This window comes from Pseudochaenichthys georgianus, chromosome 1, assembly GCF_902827115.2.
Source record: "Pseudochaenichthys georgianus chromosome 1, fPseGeo1.2, whole genome shotgun sequence".
NCBI lineage: Eukaryota > Metazoa > Chordata > Actinopteri > Perciformes > Channichthyidae > Pseudochaenichthys > Pseudochaenichthys georgianus.
Window position 1 is genome coordinate 27,699,700 of NC_047503.1, and position 21,572 is coordinate 27,721,271.

At 41.2% G+C, this 21,572-nt stretch overlaps 2 protein-coding genes across 2 annotated transcripts in view; one reads left to right on the top strand and one right to left on the bottom strand.

Annotated features, from left to right (window-relative positions):
• The window catches only part of LOC117454210 (multiple PDZ domain protein), a 36,481-nt gene extending 26,183 nt beyond the window's left edge, over nt 1-10,298 (top strand). Inside the window, exons 29-43 of the mRNA XM_034093359.1 lie at nt 91-220; nt 412-489; nt 1,319-1,393; nt 1,557-1,883; nt 2,062-2,145; nt 2,583-2,776; nt 3,230-3,377; nt 3,481-3,552; nt 3,665-3,761; nt 6,660-6,703; nt 7,079-7,205; nt 7,425-7,525; nt 8,065-8,168; nt 8,835-8,958; nt 9,502-10,298. Of these exons, the coding sequence (XP_033949250.1) occupies nt 91-220; nt 412-489; nt 1,319-1,393; nt 1,557-1,883; nt 2,062-2,145; nt 2,583-2,776; nt 3,230-3,377; nt 3,481-3,552; nt 3,665-3,761; nt 6,660-6,703; nt 7,079-7,205; nt 7,425-7,525; nt 8,065-8,168; nt 8,835-8,958; nt 9,502-9,648 (1,852 nt within the window). The 3' untranslated portion in view covers nt 9,649-10,298. The remainder of the gene's footprint in view (nt 1-90; nt 221-411; nt 490-1,318; nt 1,394-1,556; nt 1,884-2,061; nt 2,146-2,582; nt 2,777-3,229; nt 3,378-3,480; nt 3,553-3,664; nt 3,762-6,659; nt 6,704-7,078; nt 7,206-7,424; nt 7,526-8,064; nt 8,169-8,834; nt 8,959-9,501) is intronic.
• A 3,923-nt stretch (nt 10,299-14,221) lies between these two features.
• Nucleotides 14,222-20,247, bottom strand: tyrp1b (tyrosinase-related protein 1b). The gene is made up of 8 exons (XM_034094053.1): nt 19,889-20,247; nt 19,526-19,634; nt 18,553-18,766; nt 17,992-18,196; nt 15,535-15,702; nt 14,727-14,906; nt 14,498-14,644; nt 14,222-14,427 (listed from the first exon to the last, which is right to left on the bottom strand). The coding sequence occupies exons 1-8, from the start codon at nt 20,244-20,246 to the stop codon at nt 14,222-14,224; spliced, it is 1,587 nt and encodes a 528-aa protein (XP_033949944.1). The 5' UTR covers nt 20,247.
• Nucleotides 20,248-21,572: the final 1,325 nt, after the last annotated feature.

The window sequence follows — 21,572 nt, forward strand, 5'->3', positions numbered from 1 at the left end:
GATTGGCATTTGCATTTCTCCCAAACAGGATATTAGAGTCTGATGGACAGCTCAGGAATGATATCAGATTTTTTCTTTCTTTTTTACTAGAAATAAATCAGCCGAGGGTCCAGCGGCGCAGGGATCAACAACAGAGTGCAAGGACACAGTGGACTCCCAGGCAGACTCTACAGAGTGTGGAGGATTACACAGAGACATCCAGCACATCATCTTACCTCAGGTGCATTTCCTTCAGTTCTTCTTGGCATTAACAATTTTCAGGCCTCCAGCTTCACATATCTCGAGAGCTCAAAAAAAACAGTTGGCTTATAGCAGACTCCCACATCGTTGTAAATATGATAGTAAATAGAGATTGTGTATACAGCACTGCTATAAGCTTTGCTAACTCAAGACTTTGTTTGTTTCCTACAGGATTACGTAGGTCTTGGTCTTTGCCTGGCAGAGGGGGAGGTGGTCAGGTCCCTGGTCCAGGACGGCACTGTCAGTAAGGTGTGACATCACAAGTAGTATCATCATCATATATCTGTATCTCAATCATTTCAGTGTTTTTTGTTCATTTCCAAACTATAGTGTGTGTAAATTACCATCATCGCTTACTTATTTATTATGAATATGCAAAATTGTGTGATTGGATTATTATAAGGAAATAATATCTGTTGGAAAAAAGTTGTGGCGTAAAAAGGGCAATGTTCTAAGATTTAGCTGAGCCTAAGTATAAAGTAGCATAAAATGGGTATCCTCACGCAAATAATAACTAGTTGAGTGAATGCACTTTTGGAGTGAATGTCCAAAATACATTCCAGAATGTTCTTTTTTTAAGTCAAAGATTATTATCAATATATGCTGGATATTCTGCTTTTTATCATGAAATTGTCAGCCTACAACACACACTTTTGAGTTATTCCAGCATACAGGTTGCACAATATTTCATCATTCCGCATCCATGCTTCCTCAATGGCTTGACTAAACTTTGCCAATCAGAAAAAAATGGAGTAATAATCACCCCCTTACTGTACTGTATACAGCTGTTAGCTATGATGTGAAGTTCTGTAGTCTCTTGGTATTCCTGGTTTCTAATATTAATATTACATTAATGTAAACATTAGTAACCTTGAGATAATGGTTGCCGTGTTTTAAAGTGATGTCGTCATGCACTAATAGGCTTTCATGTAGGGCTCCAGGCAACAGTAATTCAGATTTTTTCCAGAGGGTGTGTTTGATTTTTAATCTAACTTCCTCTCCATTGTTCTGCTTCAGATACTTTTATACATTTCTTACTTGTATTCTATTTTGTATTCATGATGCTGTCTGGGTGCAGGATGGCAGGATAAAGGTTGGAGACAGAATCATTGCAGTGGGTGATGAACCTGTGGCAGGACTGTCAGTGGACAAGGTGCACAAACACACACACAACACACACACACACACACACACACACACACACACACACACACACACACACACACACACACACACACACACACACACACACACACACACACACAAGGTCGAGCTGATTTAATGATTTATGACTTGCTTGTCTTCTCTGTATTCAGGCGTCCAATTTGATTCTCAAACATCCGGTCACTGTCAAACTCTCCATCAGCTGCACCAAGAGTCTATCCCCCTCTCTTTCTCTTCCTCCCCAGTCATCTAATTCCCCTGCCTCTCTCTCCCCCAATTCTCTCCCTATTTCCTTCTCTTCATCACTCAACTCTATGCAGACCTCTCCTACCGGACGTTCTGATTGGCCAGTATCAGCTCCCACAACTTCTGACCCCATGAGCTGCCCTGTAATGCCCGGCACGGAGACCACCATAGAGTTTTGTAAAGGAAATGTAGGCCTTGGTCTCAGCATTGTAGGAGGATGCGACACTCTGCTGGTGAGAACAGCCATTTAAAAGTGATTCATTCAACACATGTGAATCTTTATTGACACAATCCATGCATCTGTACACGAATTGTCAGTCTTAGTTTGGTGTGAAATGCAATGCTTCAATGCTTATTTAATGTCGCTCTATTGGTTTATCTGTAGTAAATATCTTTCTGGTTTTCCACTAGGGGGCAGTAATAATCCATGAGGTAAATTATGGAGGAGCCGCACAGAGAGATGGAAGGCTGCAGGCCGGAGACCAGATACTAGAGGTATTATGGCACACACAAAGAAACTATTTTATATTCATTTGACTGAATCAGTAACCGTTTTTTAGTGTCTGTCTCAAGCTGTAGTGATTAGATGATATTCCATTAATTGACTATTTCTGTATCATTTTGTTGTCAACTTCTGATATCAATATATTAATCATGTGCTTCAGATTATTGAAGACAACACACATAAGTTAACATTTCTGTGAATGTACAAGGTTAACAATGACCAACATAAAACACTGATGCTGAAATAAAGCCAACAGGAAGTGGAAAACATTGATTGGTTGAAGCAAAGACATGTTTATAGATTGATTGCCTTCAATAAAGCCATCAATTCTGATAAAACACTGCTTGACATTATTTGTAAAATCTGCTTTCTGTGTTGTAAAAATAAAGCTACTTCTTACCTCCTGCCTCTCTCTCACACTTTTCAGGTAAATGGTATAGACCTGCGACAAGCCACTCACGATGAGGCCATTGGCGTGCTGCGGCTCACCACCCAGCGTGTCCGCCTGTGTGTCTTCAGACACCAGGAGGCGTACAGCGAGGAGGACCTGTGGGACGTCTTCAGCCTGGAGCTGAGGACTCGTCCCGGAGAGGGGCTAGGGTTCACCACAGTGGGAAAGAGGTATGTATTCTTAATATTGTTTAACAAACTTGTAACATTTAAGCGATTTATTTTGATTTATTTTTGTAGATTTTTCTCCAATTTTCCTTTTGGAAAGCAATGTGTTTATTTTTTGTAATTAATTGACGCACCTCTGATAGAAAAACAATAAAAACCCTTATAGTTGTATGATAATGAAATGTCTCTGGTGACAGCAATACTTTCACTGTCGACTCCCATTTACAAATATCAGAGAAGGAGATTATGTGTTGACTTCTAATGCCTTTACCCAGTTAGAGGTCAGGGACTCTGTAGCATCAGGGAACATTATTGTAAAAAAGATAGATACCTAATTCAATAAATCAATAATAAATCAAGTGTGACGTTATGCGAAACAGCAGGATTACAGGTCACATAATTCAGTCTGCAAGTGTGGAACAGACGCAGTGTTTGACCTCTGTTTTCTCTCAACAGTAATGACACGGGCATCTTTGTGTCAGATATCATCAGAGGAAGCATAGCAGATTCAGATGGCAGGTTGTTGCTAGGTGACCAGATTCTGTCAATCAATGGGGAGGATGTCCGTGCAACATCGCAGGAACATGCACACAAGCTTCTACAGGTCTGACACATTCACACTGTCACATACAAATTCAAAGAAGAGAGTTATAGATTTGTTTTTACAGATTCACCATCTTATGTGAGATGTGTCACTTTTCTCTCAGAGTTGCAGTGAAGCGATGCACCTGGAAGTGGCTCGTTTTAAAGCGGGGCTGCAGTACTCACAGCAGAGCCTGGTAAGCTGTTTCCTGTGGCTCTCTGTATCTGTGTTATTACACTACTTTCTTGCACTATTTTAACAGTAGCACTTTGTGAACATAGGAGTACTATAAGTTGTGTTTTATCCAGAGTGAAGACTCTGACTGTTCAACCCTGACCCCCCCAAGTGGATGTGATGCTTCCCTCGGTCACCAGAGGGAGACAGATCATAAGACAGGGAGCTACTGTGAGTTGTACTTGTGCTCTGAAAGCATATCTTTATTACAGTTTTTCTCAATCGCTAAACCCACAATTTAGAATCAAAATTCCTTTCATCAAACCAACAGCACAGCCATCGAAACAGAAAACCATTTCTCTACAACAGTATACCATTTAGCATTGATATCACACAAAATGCAGATGCTAAGCAGTGTTTTGCAAAACAGATCACACAATTCTCTAACTGAAGTTACAATGCTCTACACAAACATCAAAAATATTTTGTGTAACTCATGTCTACAAAACAAAATAATCTTCTCACAGTGGATAACACTTACTCCTCATAAACGTAGACCATAGCTACACTAATTGACACTTGATGTGCAAAATATTAACACTTGTTATCAGTCAATCACCCCATTGAAAAAGGTAACTGCATGGAATGTACTGTATACCTTACAGTAATGATGTTACTATTAGCTGATATCAATTACTTTCCTATAGTAATTGTAATTAGTGAGAATCCTATAAAAGACCTCCCTCACTTCAGTAAGATGTTTGTGTGAACAAAATGGCTGATCGAGTAGGTAGAGGAGCTCTGAGAGGAAGAAGGAACCCTGTTGTTCAGCGAGGAAGAGGGAGGGCTGATGTTCACAGAGGAAGAGGGAGGGCTGATGTTCAGAGAGGAAGAGGGAACCCTGATGTTCACAGAGGAAGAGGGAACCCTGATGTTCAGAGAGGAAGAGGGAACCCTGATGTTCACAGAGGAAGAGGGAACCCTGATGTTCACAGAGGAAGAGGGAACCCTGATGTCCACAGAGGAAGAGGGAGGGCTGTACGTATGCGTGGTGGAAGAGTTGAAAGGGGACCAATGCGAACAGTAGTTTCGGACAAACACCCGTGCAACTATTGTGGACCACGTCATAAACCATGGCATGTCCCTCAGTGAGGCTGGCCAAAGGGTTCAGCCCAATATACGGAGATCAACAGTGGCATCCATTATTAGGATCTTCAGGCACGGAAATAGGTAAGCTACTGTAACCCTTTTTTACAGCACTTCATGCATTGTTATTTTTATGTATTTTTTATGTATTTTTATTTTTATGATCACTGTTTTTATATTACAGTACATAACATTCTCAAATATGTATTGATAGAACTGAAAGAGCACCCCGCTCTGGTGGCAGAGGAAAGGCCTTTACTCCAGAACAAGAGTCTGCCATTGTTGATATGGTTGTGGCCAACAATGAAATCCGCTTACTGTAAGGGAGATTCAGGCCAGAATAATTGCAGACCAGGATGTCTTCAGTAACATTCTATCTATAAGTGTTGCAACCATTGACCGGGTGTTAAAGAGGCACCACCTCAGAATGAAACAGATCTATAAGGTTCCTTTTGAACGCAACTCTGACCGTGTGAAGGAGTTAAGGCACCGGTATGTACAGGTAAGGACCTCAATCACAGTGATGGCTTGCCTATATTTTTAGTATGTCAGACTGCTTACAGTAATGTAAAACGGTCCTCTGTTTGTTTCATTTTCTTTAGCGAATGATGGAGCTGGAAGGCAATGCATTACCACATGTTTTTCTATATGTGGATGAAGCAGGCTTCAACCTCTCCAAAGTGAGGAGACGTGGGAGGAACCTTATTGGGAAAAGAGCAACAGTCTTTGTTCCAGGCCAAAGGGGAGGAAACATAACATTGTGTGCGGCTATCTCGACAGAAGGCGTCCTTGCTCACATCCCTGTAATGGGAGCATATAACACGCAACGTGTCCTTGCCTTCCTGGATGTCCTGTATGACCGACTGGTGCCACCAGAAGAGAGGGATCAAGTGAGGTCGGTTCACGTGGTCATATGTAGCATTCCACCACTCTCGTGACATGAGGGCATGGTTTGAGGCTCATCCACACATGGCCATGGAGTTCCTCCCTCCATACTCCCCATTTCTAAACCCCATTGAGGAGTTCTTCTCTGCCTGGAGATGGAAGGTTTATGACCATCATCCTCATCCCTTTTGGACGCAATGAATGCTGGCTGTCGGGACATCTCTGCGGAATCCTGTCAAGGGTGGTGTCGACACGCAAGGAGATATTTCCCATGCTGCCTTGCAAGGGAAGACATACGCTGTGACGTAGATGAGGCTATGTGGCCAGACAGAGGCCAACGAGCAGATCAGTAAAGCTATATAGATATCATTCTCTGCTTTACGGCTGATTTACATTTACCCATGTTATTTTTTTCCCAGTGTATTGCTATTCATCTTTTGTTTCTGTTACGGTGCTCTTCTGAAAATGAGACAATAAAAACAATGAAATAGTTACAGTAACATACTGTTTTTCATATATGTAAGTTTGTTTCTCCCAACTTGTCAGTTTTCCGTTCAGTTTCCAATATCGATAGCTTGAGGTTTGTGTATTGATGATTGTAGTCAGTATTTAGTGTGCCACTTAGTAATGACTGCTCAAATAGTCTTCTAATGAGCTGACAAATGTTTGTTTTTGGAGAAGGTATCTGGTTCTGGAAGGGGTATTTTTAGTTTTGAGTGCCTTAGAGCACTTTGCAAGAAATGTATATTGTTATGGTAGAATGTGTTATTATGGTGACCGGAGTTTCAGTTATGAAAACACATTTGTCTCATTAGAGGACAATTTGTTCTGTTTCGATCGACTTATTCTTTTTTGTGACCAGTATTTTCAGTTTTGGTCATGTAAGTGCATTTTGCAAAAGATATTCAGAGTTATGGCAAGTGTGTTTCTGTTTCGATGGCTGTGCTGTTGGTTTGATGAAAGGAATTTTGATTCTAAATAGTGGGTTTAGCGATTGAGAAAAACTATAACTCTTGTGGTTCAATCACAATTTACTTTGAGTGGAAACAATACTGTTAAAATGTCTAAGCCTAATGTGTTATGATATACCTCCAACAGCCTTTCAAGACTTCCCTGAGAGAAGAACAATAATAATACATAAGGTAAGGCACAACATCTTGAAATAAAATGGTTTTCTTTGTAAGTGCCCAAGACAATTGGAGACCTTTAGATGTTCATCTATATTTTTTTCAAGGTTGCTATATCATTCTTAAACCCGTGATCTTTTGATATTTTACTTCAAATGACAAATTCGAAATCAAAGGTCTAAAATGTGTGTGTGTGTGTGTGTGTGTGTGTGTGTGTGTGTGTGTGTGTGTGTGTGTGTGTGTGTGTGTGTGTGTGTGTGTGTGTGTGTGTGTGTGTGTGTGTGTGTGTGTGTGTGTGTGTGTGTGTGTGTGTGTGTGTGTGTGTGTGTGTGTGTGTGTGTGTGTGTGTGTATGCGTGCGTGTGTGTGTGTGTGTGTGGTATCACAACAGGGTCCATGTGACTCCCTGGGCATCAGTGTAGCAGGAGGAATGGGCAGTCCCCATGACAACGTACCTCTTTTTATTGCTTCCATGGATACCAATGGATTGGCTGTCAAAACGCGGCAATTACAGGTAGGTAATACTGCCTCTCAAAAAAGATGTTATTCATAAAGTTTCAAATATATAGTTTGGACTATAACAATCAGAAATACATTGAGTGTATATATAGAGGACGTCTCAGTTGTACAATAGGGAAAGCACTCTACCATAAGCACTATAATAAATGATGAATGTTCCACAATTCAATAAAATGTCCTTGCAAATATCGAAGTACTTTTGTGTGTCGATCAGATAGGAGACAGGATCCTCACTATCAATGACGTGTCCATAGAGGGAATGACTCATGTCCAAGCTGGACTCCTGCTGAAGACGGTCACAGGAACCATCAGTCTGCAGGTAATGTCACAGACACTGAGACATGCAGTAGCTAATCTAAAACGCCTGTGAGTCACTAGATTGGGAACATTTTGAAAGGTTTGAAAACCAAACCTGCGTCCTCTATATATCATGTTTACTTTGACATCACTAAGACGTAATTATTTATTTATTTAACAGTAAAAAAGTAGATTTAGGTTTAGGTTATGGTGTCAGTCATCCTATTATTATCATTGTTTTTCCATGCGAACATGATACTGTATTTCTAAGACAATACTGTGACTGACACTGATTTCCAGTGTTTGTTTTCATGTTAATAAGCCTCTGGAAACATTTTTGTTGCAAGAGAATAAAGCAAAAATGATAGGAGCTGAAGTTTAGTTGTTACTGACAAGAACATTGTGTGTGAAAAAAATAGATTACACATCAAAAGCTTTTAGATTGTTCGTACTCTATTGTATTCACATAAGTACAGGATGACAGTGTTAAAAAGCAGGGTTTATCAGATAACTTTAGTTAGATTGAGCGTGTGTGTGTGTGTGTGTGTGTGTTTTTTCTAGGTGGCAGCGGGTTCTGGTGGCAGCAGTACAAACGACCACACTGATGTGCATGCGCGGTCGTCAGGCCAACCCAGCAACCTGCCTCGCTTTCATAACAACCTAAGGTAAGAAGCAGTTTCCTGCCGTTGTACTTTATGATCTAACTCTGGCTCCCTTCTGGTTTATTCACCGAAAAAGGAAAAAAGCAGACCACAGTTCCCTAAACAATAATGAGAAAGTGCAGCCACTGTGTGAGAAGAATTGAGACAAATGTACTTTTGGACAGAATGACCTGCAGTGTTTCCTGGGATTGGTAATTTGCTGTGAGATTGATTGTTTTTCTCGGAAAATGTTCCGCTTCAACAAAAACATTGAGTTTGACCACTTATTAAAGTCAGTGATACATTTTAAGATACTGTAAAAGCTCTGGTAAATGTAGTTGTAATATAGTTATATATATTAATTGAAAGAAGTAAATGTACAAAAATAAGTATTTGTAACCCTAAGTTGACTACTGTGTTGTTGATACACTTTAATTCTGAAGAAAACTCTTTAATAATTATCAGATTAATCTCACTTTAAAATACAATACACACACACACACACACACACACACACACACACACACACACGCGCACGCACGCACGCACGCACGCACACACACACACACACACACACACACACACACACACACACACACACACACACACACACAGCATAATTTAGAGCAGAGCTAGTTCAGCACTAGCATGGCCTGCAACACACCTTGTTCTTCTTCTTATTCCCCGCAGTGCTCGTACGTATGACACCATCTCTCTGGAGAGGGGCTCCTCAGGCCTGGGCTTCAGCATCGTAGGAGGGTTCAGCAGCCCTCACGGGGACCTGCCCATCTATGTTAAAACTGTCTTCGACAAGGTGAGAGAACATCCTTCAGGGAAATATCATGGGGATCCTGGTTCGAAAAGCTTGTCTCACTGGTCTCACTACAGCACAGATTTTAAATAAGAACAATTAAGTGTTCATATACAGTTAAGGAAAGGATCACACAGGCTGGGAGCCTTTGAGTTTTGTAACATCTGCCAGTAAATAAGGATTATGTTAATATCCTGTAACTTTAAAAAGGTTTCAATAGTTGAAAACATTACACCTGACCCCCCGACGTTTTTACTCCGCACTTGGATTAGGACTTTTGTTTATGTTTCTATGCTGATTTTATGTGAAGCGTCTTTGCGCATGAGGAAAAGCGCTATACAAATCCCATGTATTATTATAATGCTATTCTTCCTATTATTTTCCAGAAATGTATATGTGATCGATTGTCATTGCTGTATGTAATATCAGCTTTTACATTTCCTTTCAGTTCAGTTACTTGTCTTTTGGGTGTACCGTGTGTAATGGTGTTTTTAGCTTGTTATGTCTGATCTGCGCATGGTGAAGGACCGCTCTTGTCCTCTACAGGGGGCGGCCATAGAGGACGGCCGGCTGAAACGTGGAGATCAGATCATTGCTGTGAATGGACATTGTCTAGAGGGGGTAACTCACGCTGAAGCTGTGGACATCCTCAAGAAGACCAAGGGAACTGTAGTCCTAACGGTACTTTCTTGAGACACAGCCCACTGTGTCCAATTGTAGCTGCCTCCCGGTATCACAGCCTCACACAAACATGAGAAGGGTAAACCAGGACAGGTAAAGTCGTATAGAGGAGTAAAAAACTGTTAATTAATTCTAGTTTAATTTCGGGAAGCTACCTCTAACTGCAACTGGGTGCGTTAACGTGCACAATTGCCCAATATAAACCCAGATTCCTGTGAAGGTGTTATTAGAAATCATTTGTGTATGTTATAAAAATCTTCATTTCCCTATCCAAATTACCTCTGTGTTGCAAACAGGCTATTTTAGAGTAACCGCAGAAGCAACAAAGGCATTTATCCTGTTCGAGGTATTTATAATATAGATATGCAATGATATGCATCATTGCCCATGTAAACACATTCATGAATGAATTACCATCTCCAAAACCTCTGATTCTGCCGACAGTGCATATGAATGCAATAGATAATTTTCCTGTCACAATATCAGATGTATTTACTACTGTCTTACATCTGTTCATATAGGGTTATCCACTGTGATTAACTCCTAAGACCCACAACATGCCAAGTGCTTCTGCCAATCTTTTGTATGGCAATAAGGTTTTCGGACATTTGCTTTAGAAGACTGTTGATTTTTCTTTCTTCATTCTCATATTCTAATCAATAAGTGTGTCATGATTGCTATATTTATCAATGTACTTTATCTATCTTTTAATAATCTTTAATATTGTGCATTTATTTACCTATTTAATATTGCTTACTGTTTTCATAACTTATACCTTGATCTGTTGTAGTAAGTATTGTTATAGTGCAATGTGCAATCTTTATTTAGAAATACTACATGTTTTATATGAATTTATTTATACTGTAGCATTTAAGGTCTCTTCACATTCATTTATTTTAATTGTATTAATGTCAGTAGTCCTTAGAGCCACATCACACGTGGGTTTGGGATTGTGTAACATTGTATGACTGAATGTACTGTAAGGGATCTTATTAAATGTTAATTTGTTAGAGTTTTGTATACAGAACTTTTTATAGTTAAGGAATTATGCTGTTCTGCTGTCTTACTTCCTGATGTACTGTACCTCTGTGTATTATGTTGTAGTGAAACAAGCAGGCACCTTAAAGCAGATTATATTTTAATGAGGAATGCGAATAACACAGAAATCTTTCTTGATTCTCTCTGTTGTCTCTCTGGGATAATACTGATAAGCTAGTGGATATCACATTGTTTAACTTTCAAATTCCACAGATGCAGACCATAGAGAAGTTTTAAGAAAATCTGCCATAACTAAACTTGTAAACAAGGATGTCTGTGCCTGAAGTTACATTTAAGGATAGATGCAATTGTTTTGCATATTTTAGCATCTTTTTCAAACGAGTGAACAGAATTTTCTTTAGGGGGTGTTGGATTGTCGTTGTTTTGATCTTTGTCTCTCTCTCTCACACTCTTTCTTTCGGTCTTTGTCAAATGTGAATACATATCCAGAGTCACTCAGTTTAGTCAAGTGTGTGTCACACAGATTATCATGGTACGACAGGGTAGCACTAAATCACTAGAATAAGAAGAAGACTACAGTGACAACAGGAGAGGCAGTGGAGGAAAAAAGACTGAGGGTAATTAAATAAAAGTGACAATACGACCGTGTATACATAAACCAAAAAAACACCTTAAAGGTGGGGTAGGTGATTTTGGAGTGCGCTAGAATTTGAAAATACACATGACCAATGAGGGCACGAGATAAGTTTGTGCACAGATGGAAGGCTGACAGGCAGGTAGGCCATCCAGTTATTTTAGCCGGGCCGGCTAAAATGATTGGTCGTGCTTTTTACAATACTACGGCTTCCACAGATGGAATGGAAGATTTTTTGTGAAAGCACTTATTTCCATGGAATATAACAAAAAGTGTATCTCGAGCCGGTTTCTCAAACTTACCTATACCCCACCTTTAAAGATGAAAACAATTCCAAGTAATAAGTATGAGGAATGGCCTATTTCAGAATAATGTATAGCATGGGACTCTAATTATTGATGCATTAATGTGTTCATCGCTTTCATGTTGCAGCTGGTAAAAGTTCATTTTAAATAATTAATCAAGTGTTATCTAAACCCATAACACTTCCTCATCCTGTATTGGTGAAATAATATTTTTGCATGAATTATCTTAATATATTTCTTGTACTGTGCCTAAAGAGGAACAAATTAATGTTAAGGACAATAAGTATAAGCGGTACAACATTTTAGAGGAAGCTGAAAAAACAACTCAAAAAACGTTCTCAACCTGAGCTAGAGAAATGCCAAGGGAGAGTAAACCTGTGCCATTTTTTTGTTAATGCAGAAAACTTTTCCTTTAATTACTGGAGTTAATGTTGACAAGTTGACAAACAATTCATTGGCACACAAATGTCTCATTTAGGAAAGAGGAGGCATCTAGGGAGATCCTGTCTAGAACCTCCGCATTAATCAAAGCCATCTGTTCACATTGCAAGCTTTATTGAAATCCAGCCATCGCAGTCTGGTTTATCCTTCTCCAGATGAACAATTGCCTCGCCTAAAGGCTGGCGTGAAGAGGGTTTTAAGATGGAGAAATGGCTAGATGCTGTTTGGAAATCAACTGGAATGTTTTTCAACATAATAATTGTTAGTTTCTGGGAGATCAAATGCTAATATCTGCTTCTTGTTTGGCATCTTATAACATAAATCTACATATTTTCTAATTTGTTATGATGTGATCTTCAATGAATTTCCATACACTTCTTTTGGAAGTTTATGTTGGGCAGATGCATTGCAATATCTCTTTCTTCTCTATTATGAAGGGAGAAAACTTACCTTATTGTTTTCAATAGCTTTCTCAAATTCACTTTCTTTCAAACATTTATAAAGGATTTGCCAGCAGGCCACAGGCAACAGGACCCCACATGGCTATTCTCACCCTCTTTTCCCTCACATATTAAACCTACAGTGGGACCTATCCAATGTGGCCGAATAACTGTAATGCCTTTTTACAGCAGCTTGGAGGACTTCCATGTGAGCACACTTGACATAAAAGGCACTAATGACCCTCCCTCTTGGGAAAGTAGCAGTGGCCAAATGATTGTTCTGTGACTGTCACATCTACCCATATTAATAAATCCTCAGGATTGTCTTTTTGCTGAGTGTAACCTGCTGGTACAGAAAGAACAGCCAACTGATTGTGGATCCAAAAGAAAATCCCTTTTTTTCCATCCATTCCCATGAGATACCAGCAAGCATTGCAAAAGTGCCATTCCTAAGCAATTCAGTCCAGTGCTGAGTCTCACAATCAAGCTTTTCTGAAAGCAAGATACAAATATTGAGACTGGAAGTTTTACTATACATACTGTAAGCCTGCAATAGTGACAGTAAATTACAGCTTATTCAATTAAATGTAGGTCTCACCAGTTTAATGTCACTGTAAGTCTAGGTTGTCAAAAGCAAATGAGTTGAACTAATGGGAAATGGAGCATGCATGCTTATGTCATGTTGCTTTATTCATTGGCATAGCCTGGAGGGAGAAATAATTAGACACCGTCACGCAGTTATAGCAGAGAAACACCGCATGATATGCCCCATCATCTTGTTATGAGTTTCAAAACTGCAGAAAATCTTCCTATAATTTAGATGGTTTGTATAATTCATTCATACTTTATGCACGATTCTTAATTCATTAAGAAAGCAGACATTTTTTTTCCCCATAGACTTCTAATTGATATTTTCTATGATTGTTTTCTATTTTACCACCGTGACATTTTTCGATTAATGTGAATCAAATTTGTTCCTAACCTAAAACTGCTCAGATTTAAGACACTAAGTCAGTGTGTCCATTTTTACCTTATTCCGTCGAAAGAAATATAGCTTTTAATCTATAATATATGTGTTAACTATAACAAATGATTATGGGGTGAGCGCATGATTTGTATATTGAAGCATCTTATACTGTGGCAGTTATACGTTATGTCCACATGAGGGCGGTGTGTTTGTGCTGTGATGAAGGCATGGACCTTTGAATCGAATTGATCTGACTCGATGAGAAGAACCATTACATCATAGTGGTTTACTGGTTAGCCTTAGGCTGAAGACAAGCACATCAAAGTATTAAGACCTGTCTGTGGTCGGTTCATATTGCACTGCTAATAATTCACACACTGATAGTACTGAATTACACAAATTGATTGGAATAGGTACATCAAACCTCATAGAAAGATTGCCATTCATCTTACAGATGAACATTGTCTTCATGAATCTATGAGCACCATGTAACTGGTAGCTAAAACAGATACTGCAAAGGGGAGAAATAATCGCCTATAATTGTCGCCCAACAACAATTTGCCCATTCATTAAAATCTGTGCTGCTCCAGGCAATCCAACCTCTTGGCTGCAGTGTGATCTCTCCTGCTGTATGTGTCACACAAACTGCTCCTCCAGCCCTACAATGTATAGCCAATACGCTGACACAGACACACAGAACCTGGATTCAAAACCAGTTCCACTTTATTAGAAGAAGTATGGGAATAAAAAAAAGCTAACATGCATTAAAATGTTATGTCCACTCTTGCGAGGCTTGGATTTAGACAACGGACTGTGATTTGTCCAGCCTTCGGTCATCCTCTGAGTAGCATCGGAAAGTTTCTCCCAGCAGTGGCTCCAGGGCCTCAGCTGAGCGGTAAGAGCGGGCGCGCACTGCACAGGCGATGACACCCCCCAACACTGCCACCAGCAGCACCGCCGCAACAACGCCAATGGTGATGATCTCAGACACAGTGTAGGCACGAGCTATGGAAAAAGGACAAAAAGGTCATAAGGGGTCATTGTGTTTTGTGAATGTGTGTGTGCTGCTACTTACTGGGCCACTGGACCTCATAGGAGTATCCCAGGTTTTCTGTGGCAGCGACAAACATCTCAGCATTGGTGACAGGAGGCCAGAAAGGAACCATGTTGAAATTTCGATTGTGCCCAATGGGAGCGTTCTCCTCGGGGTAGACTACTTCACCTGCAGGTTGAGAAAATAAGGTTTATCCATGTATTTCTCTGAGTGATTTGCTGTACCTCCATGTACTTCATTCTTTGTGTACCGGGTTGGTGTCTGCTGAGCCACTCGTCAAAGATTGCATCAGTGAATGTGTGCAATAGGACAAAGATGGGGTCATTGGGCGAGAGGTGAGTCTGTCCGCCTGTCCCGTTGAGGAAGAGATGGGCCAAGTTGTGGAGGCTTCGGACCACCGGGTCGTACATCCCCTGAGGGGCACTGTAACCTGGAACATTGAAAAGAAGACATTAAAGGTCCCCTATTATACTGTTTTTCATCAATATATAATAGGTCTCAGATATATACAAAACATGTCAAAGTGTTTTGCTTGAAATACCAAACAGATCATGCATTTTAGCATCCCATAAACCCCTCTGTTTCAGCCCTGTTTCAAAAGTGCTGATTCTCTGTCTTTTACTTTAGATGAAAATAAGGAGCCACTCCCCACGCCCCTCTGAGAGATATTTGGTTAAAAATAACACCATGGTGCTCTAGGAGGACATTCGGGTGATAAGGTGGGCGGGACAGGTGTTACCTTGGTTGGTGATTGGCTAATGGTTTCACGACCCAAAAAAACCCTTATGACATCACAAAATTGCCAAATTCTGATCAGCTCATTTTCAGACATGTTTTTATATAAATGGATCAGGACGAAAAGGGAGCGAATATTTTTTCCTGAAACTTTCAGAATCTCTTTACACAGAGGGGACACATGTTGATGTATAAAAGACATGAAAAAGTGGCTTATGCATAATAGGTGACCTTTAAATGAAAGCTAACTTCTCATGTGAGGAAAGAGTCTTGGCTGAACTATCAGGTGCTTTGATTCTAACCCATGAGAAGTAACTGCTCACCTTCAATGGTGTTCCTGAAGCTCTCAGAGGAGGTGGAGTAGTAAGGAGGAGTGTCGAAGGCGTTGAGCTCCAGACAGTCCAACACATCCTGGGGCTCGGGCAGCTTCTGCACCATGGGCCGCGCCACGTTCCCCGCTGGGTTCCTCCTGATGGGACTGGTCTCTGTGCCTGTGTGACAAGGACAGAACCGAAGGTCAAAGATAATGTTCTCCAATATAGTTACCTTTACACTCGGAAAGAAGATAACTCGACAGTGACGGTTGTATATTTTATGGTTGGTAGGGAATTTCAGTTCAGATTCAGGCCAGTTGTCCCCACAGAAACCAAAAGAAAGATTATAAGAAATGTATTGAACTACTTTCTAATTCTATGTGGGAGGCTCGACTAGTTTGATCAGTCCTTAACATGACAGGATGGCAGTTTTCTTTTTTAATTATTCACTAAAAGTCAACAGTATTGAGTGGGAGCTCTGTGACTGAACAGAAGTTGTTGTTTTTTTTCCCTTCTCGCATGCATGATCTCTTTTTTGTGTGCGTTCTCTCCCACACCTACACAAACACACACAAGATCACATAAACAGAAGGGTACATAACTGAGTTGTCTGTCTGTTTGAAGATTATTCCCTCAGATCAAAGGAACCGGTAGACTGCTAGATTCCTGTCTTCAGCAAGCACATGCACAAATGAGGCAACCCCCCTAACCCATTTAAGGAGATGATGCTTGTTGATGCAGGAAACACAGGGCCTGTCATGACTCTCTAATGCCCCTTTCACACCAGCGCCTTTTCAGCTCCGGCTCGGAGCTAGAGCCTGAAAAGCGCCGGGTTTTCCTGTTCACACCGCAGCGGCGCCGGCTCTTAGCTCCGGAATCCGCTTCATTTCCAGCTCCAAAAAATTGTCGGTCCAGAGGCAAGAGCTTTGGAGCTAAGAGGCGACGTCGCTTACGTCTCTCTTACGTCGAGGCGTGCAGGAAACTAAACCCACCTCCCATGGGTCGACTGTTATGCCTGCCTACAAGCAGTAGTGCTTATAAACACACTTTATAAAGTCAGGCAACACTAACCAGGCTTCGTGTGATTCTGTTTATTTGTACCTTACTTTGACCATCCGTTCACTGTTGTCGATCATTGTGGAGAGAGGCAGACGTGTTGTTTTGTATTATTGCAGCTATCTGATGCAAGTAGTCAGTTTAGCTTCGGTTGCTATGCTAACATCACCCGTTTTATACCAGAGAAACTTTCATAACAGCGTTGTGATACCAAACAGTGTCAATTCAGACTGACACACATTCACTTAGGCTAAGGGAACTGGGGATATGCATCAGCTGCGTGTGTGAGTCAGACAGTGAATACTTTAGAGCGGCCGCTGCAGTGTGAGCTAACCGGGAGCTAACGGGAGAATAAACTCCTGTGGAAGAGCAGCACTGCAGCGGTCGGTAAATGCTGCAGAAACACATTAATAAACAATGAACCACGGCACTCTGGAGCAAAGTATAAGGTTGGAGAAGTCGTTATTCAATTTATTCTGGCTTCGTGTGATTAAAAGCAACACGATCATCGACCCGACGCTGTTGTTGTTGTTGTGAGCGCCGTAATGGGTGCCGTTAGGGAGCAAATCAGCGATGTAAACGTTGACGTCATGACGCAGCAGGGGCAGCTCTGGGGCGCCAGTGGGCGGTGTGCACAGAGCGGGAGCTGAAAAGGGAAACCGGAGCTGAACCAGAAAAGCTCCCGCTCGGAGCTAGAAACTGAAAGCGCTGGTGTGAAAGCCGCATAAGGGGATTAATGAGACAGATCACTCACACGTTAGCCACTCACATGTTGTACCTGTTACCAAATGACCCCAGCTTTTGTCTTATACATATGCAATTGTTTCAAAAAAGCCCCTTTCCCTGTTTGTAGTAGAGCCCCACGCTAAAAGAGGATTGACATTCTTCTTTGATTCCTCGACACCAGTGGAAAAAAAATGTGTATGAATGTAGTGTGTTTGAAAATTTAAGCAAAAGTAGGGTTGTAATCTGGTACCACTGTGGAATGAGATCCAATCCCTGCAAATCTGATCACATTAAGTCTAGCCTATTACAGTGTTACACATAGTTGCCATATTCTTGACTAAACTCCTTACCCCATTGGGAATTAAGACTTGAAAAACGGGTTGTGCTGATGGCTGCTATGGAGAAACTAGACTTAGTGAAAAACGTTTTAAAATACAGTTTTAAGATGCAGCACTTTGGATGCACACAGCAACTTCAAAGTTGAGTTGTTTCAAACAAACTGTAGCAACAGCGGGCAATATTGAATGCGGCAGCTGTGAGGTATTATTTATAGCAGCTTATGTTCTACATGCTCTCTTTAGGAGCTCTTTGCCCTCTTTTCTGATCCAGCTGAGACTACTCTGTAAATCAACACTGCTTCCCTGCCCAGTGCGGTACATGGTGTGTTCCTGCATGTGTCCTCACTGTTGCAGATGGTGCCGAAGGTGTCGTAGTCTTCCACACTCTCACAGATGACCCTCCACTGGGAGAACACGGAGTTGGGGCTGATGGAGCTCATGTCGAAGGAGCTCCTGGCTCCGAGCAGCTCGTCGGTGCAGATGTCACACTCGCTGCCTCCGATGGCAAAGTTCCAGTAGGGCAAGGCGAAGGTGGAGTCGCCCAGCATGTTCTGCATATATGGAGAGAAAGAAGTTGGACATTGGAGGCATCAATTATTACAGAACATGTAGAAAATTACATTTACCCCAAAAAAGATCATATGAAGTATATTGGTATCCGCTAGCGTTGCCCTTTCAAACCCCAATGTTCTTAACCATTACCCTTTGTACCTCTCTCTGTCCTCATCCCTTGTCTTCATCACTTCAAATCCTTACATTCTTTTATTCCTCCTCTCTTCATAGATTCTATGGTCCTGACTTATGTCATCACTCCATCAGCGCTAAGGCCATCTCCCCTTTCCCCTTCTCCTTTTCCTTTTCACAATCCCCATCTTTATCCCTCCCTCCCTCCCTTCCCTCTTCTCACCTGCATGTCTCTCTCCAGTTGAATCAGATGAAAGCGGTGCCAGGTGACAAAACCCGGGCCCTCGTGGGAGAAGTCTACGCCTCCAAAGCTGGTCTGGCCCGACCCGAGGTACGTTTTACTGACAGAGTAGTAGTGGCTCCAAACAAAGTAGTTGTAAATGGTGACGTTCTCAAACTGCGGGGTGTTGCCATCAGGCCCAAACACCTCCTGGTACCTTCAGATGAAAGAAGCAGCAGATAAATGTCACCTTGTGTTTTTTCCTACACAGTGCTCTGCAATTATCCTCTCATTCTACAATGAAGAAAGTCTAAAAACGTATTATGGATGATAATATATGTTTTAAGTTGAAGTAAATTTGTAAGGCACTGCATGCACATTTTATTTCTGTGTAAGAGCCAACAGGGAAAAGATTTCAAATATGAGGCCTGCAGCTGTGATCCTGGGTGTGCCCATTGATACAGGAGAAATGATAACATATCATGAGGTTGAAAGGGTTCTTTCTACCTGCTGATGAGAACTGCTTCAAAAAAGAATATACCTAATCCTCAACTGATTTAATAAAATAGGTTATTCACAGGTGTGTACTGTTACTAGAACATTATAAAGCTCTTTACCCTTGCCTTAACTCATAATGTGCACATCCGCCTGCAGCTTAAACAGAAAGCTGCCACGATACATCTTAAGATTGAATTGATAACTTTAAAAACACAGCATGGGATCACTCTAATATTACTCAGCTTTCAACTGCCAGACTCAGCGAGACTAAGCCCGCAGGTTCTTGGGCAAAGCTCAGCTGTGTCTTCCACAGACAAGACGGAAGACTGGCAGAATAAAGATCAATCTCCCTTTCAAAGGACTCCATTTAATCAATTTTAAATATTTTTTGCATTATTTATCTCATAATCAAGTCCATAGAAAATGAATGGAATAATGTATTATAGCAAAATGATGTTTATTGTATGTGTATGTATACCGTCGTGTACAGATGACCAGGTCAGGGTGAACAGTCGTCTTAGCTTGGTCCAAGCCGTTCACAAATGCCTGCTTCTCAGCTGTACTCATCTGCATGATATTTCTTCTCACTGGAGCGAGGTTAAAGGGGTGGAGGATGACAGTAGGGGGAAGAATAAGGGGTTTTGAGGTGAGGGAAGAAAGGAGGGAAGAAAATGTTCTTAAAAATTAACACAGAAGTTTTCCTAACAATAAATGCTGCCCTCATTTCTTCAACAGATATATTGCCCTATTTCTCTGAGGCCCACCGAGATATTAAATATTAAGATAAACATTGCATTTTCAGGCTGCCAGTGCTGAGTTTAGGCAGCATCCATTCTCTTACCCACAGAGATCCTTTGATCACAGTTTGGTCCAGTCAGCCCGTGTCGACACTGCCCACAGTTGTAGCCACTGAAATTCCCGTTACATTGGCAAGTGCGGTTGAAAAATCTCAGCGGCCACCTCTCTCTGTCATCGCGCCCAGCGTAAGGGTACTGGGGTCCATGGCGGCGGTTGTCTGCTGCGATGGCCACACACTGCCCTCTTCCTGTGCTGGAGCCACACTCATCCCCTGCCACCCCCGCAGGGGACGGGCAGCACTGGCCACTCAGCAGACCCTCAGGAGTGACGCACTGTCGGGGGAACTGGGCCAGCGTTAGGGTGGCACACAGGGTCACCAGGAGGAGACCCACTCGCCACATGCTACCAAAATCAAGAGAGGATACATTTGAGAATAAGTAAATAACAAGGTTGGAAACACAACCATAGTCCTACAGATTTAACTTGATCTGATTTGTTACAGCTAGCTTTTTCAAAGCCACATTGTGTTCAGGGTTGTAGCTACGGGGCCATGGGTTATCCCAGCACAATTTTGGTAAGATGAAGACAAAAAATTCCATACACTGCAGACATAGACTTCAATTAGGCTCAAGAACAACTCACTTGTTCTCTTGTTAAAACGAATTGTCTTAACATTATTCTGAAACTTCACTTCTTACACGCCCCTGTAGGCACTGCGAGTCATTATTCATAACTCACAAAGCCATTAGCTTTCAACTCTTACAAGTTCAGAAATGCTTTCAACGACAGACGGCAAGACATGATTTGCTTCTTTTTTTTTAAGATTTGCTTGTCTTTTGAGGCTTGTTGATTAGGAATGAATGAAGGAGTGACTAATAGTTTGGCAGGAGCAATTACTTTCAACGAAACAGTGATAACCACCACTGAAAAAAGTTACCCATTCAAGCAAAAAGAAAACGTGGAGAAAATGCTTTACACGTTGAGCGTTTGCTGAGATACTGTATTTCATAAATGATTGAAATCACTACCAAAATGGTACTCAACAAGTGCAACATGAGCTATTTTTTTTAAACATGTTGTCTATCCTCATGTAAAACAAAACTTTATTTTAATTCTTTATTTGTTATCAATAGCTTAATTGTACATTAGTTACATATACGCTTTCAGTTTCTAAACAGTGCTGAAGCAATCATTTGCACCGTTAAGTTTTAAGACTTAATGAATATTACAGTTCATTATGGGAAAAAGCATCAGTGTAAAATGTTTCCCCTACCTCTGACTGTGCATGCTGCTCCTCTCTTTCTTCAGAACAGTAGGACCCCAAGAGTCGGCCCATTTCCCTCTCCTGGCTTAAATAGCTATTGAGCGCATGACCAGACCACACACACACACACACACACACACACACACACGCACGCACGCACGCACACACACACACACACAGCATTCATAATATGCCTTGTGATCATAACCCAACTGACGCCGGTCTGTGCGGTCTCTCACACAATAAAAGACTAACTGTGAGATGGCATCAGTCATACATGCATGAGCAAATGTAATTACTTTCAACAACATTGAGATGGTTTGTAATCTGTAGAGAATACTTCATTATAGTTTGTTTGCACAAATTAGTAATTTACCTCCTCTAATTACTTAATTTGTGAGCTCAAATAACTGTAGAATTCAGATTGTGTTCTGCAGAGTACAGAATGATCCATACTGGGAGG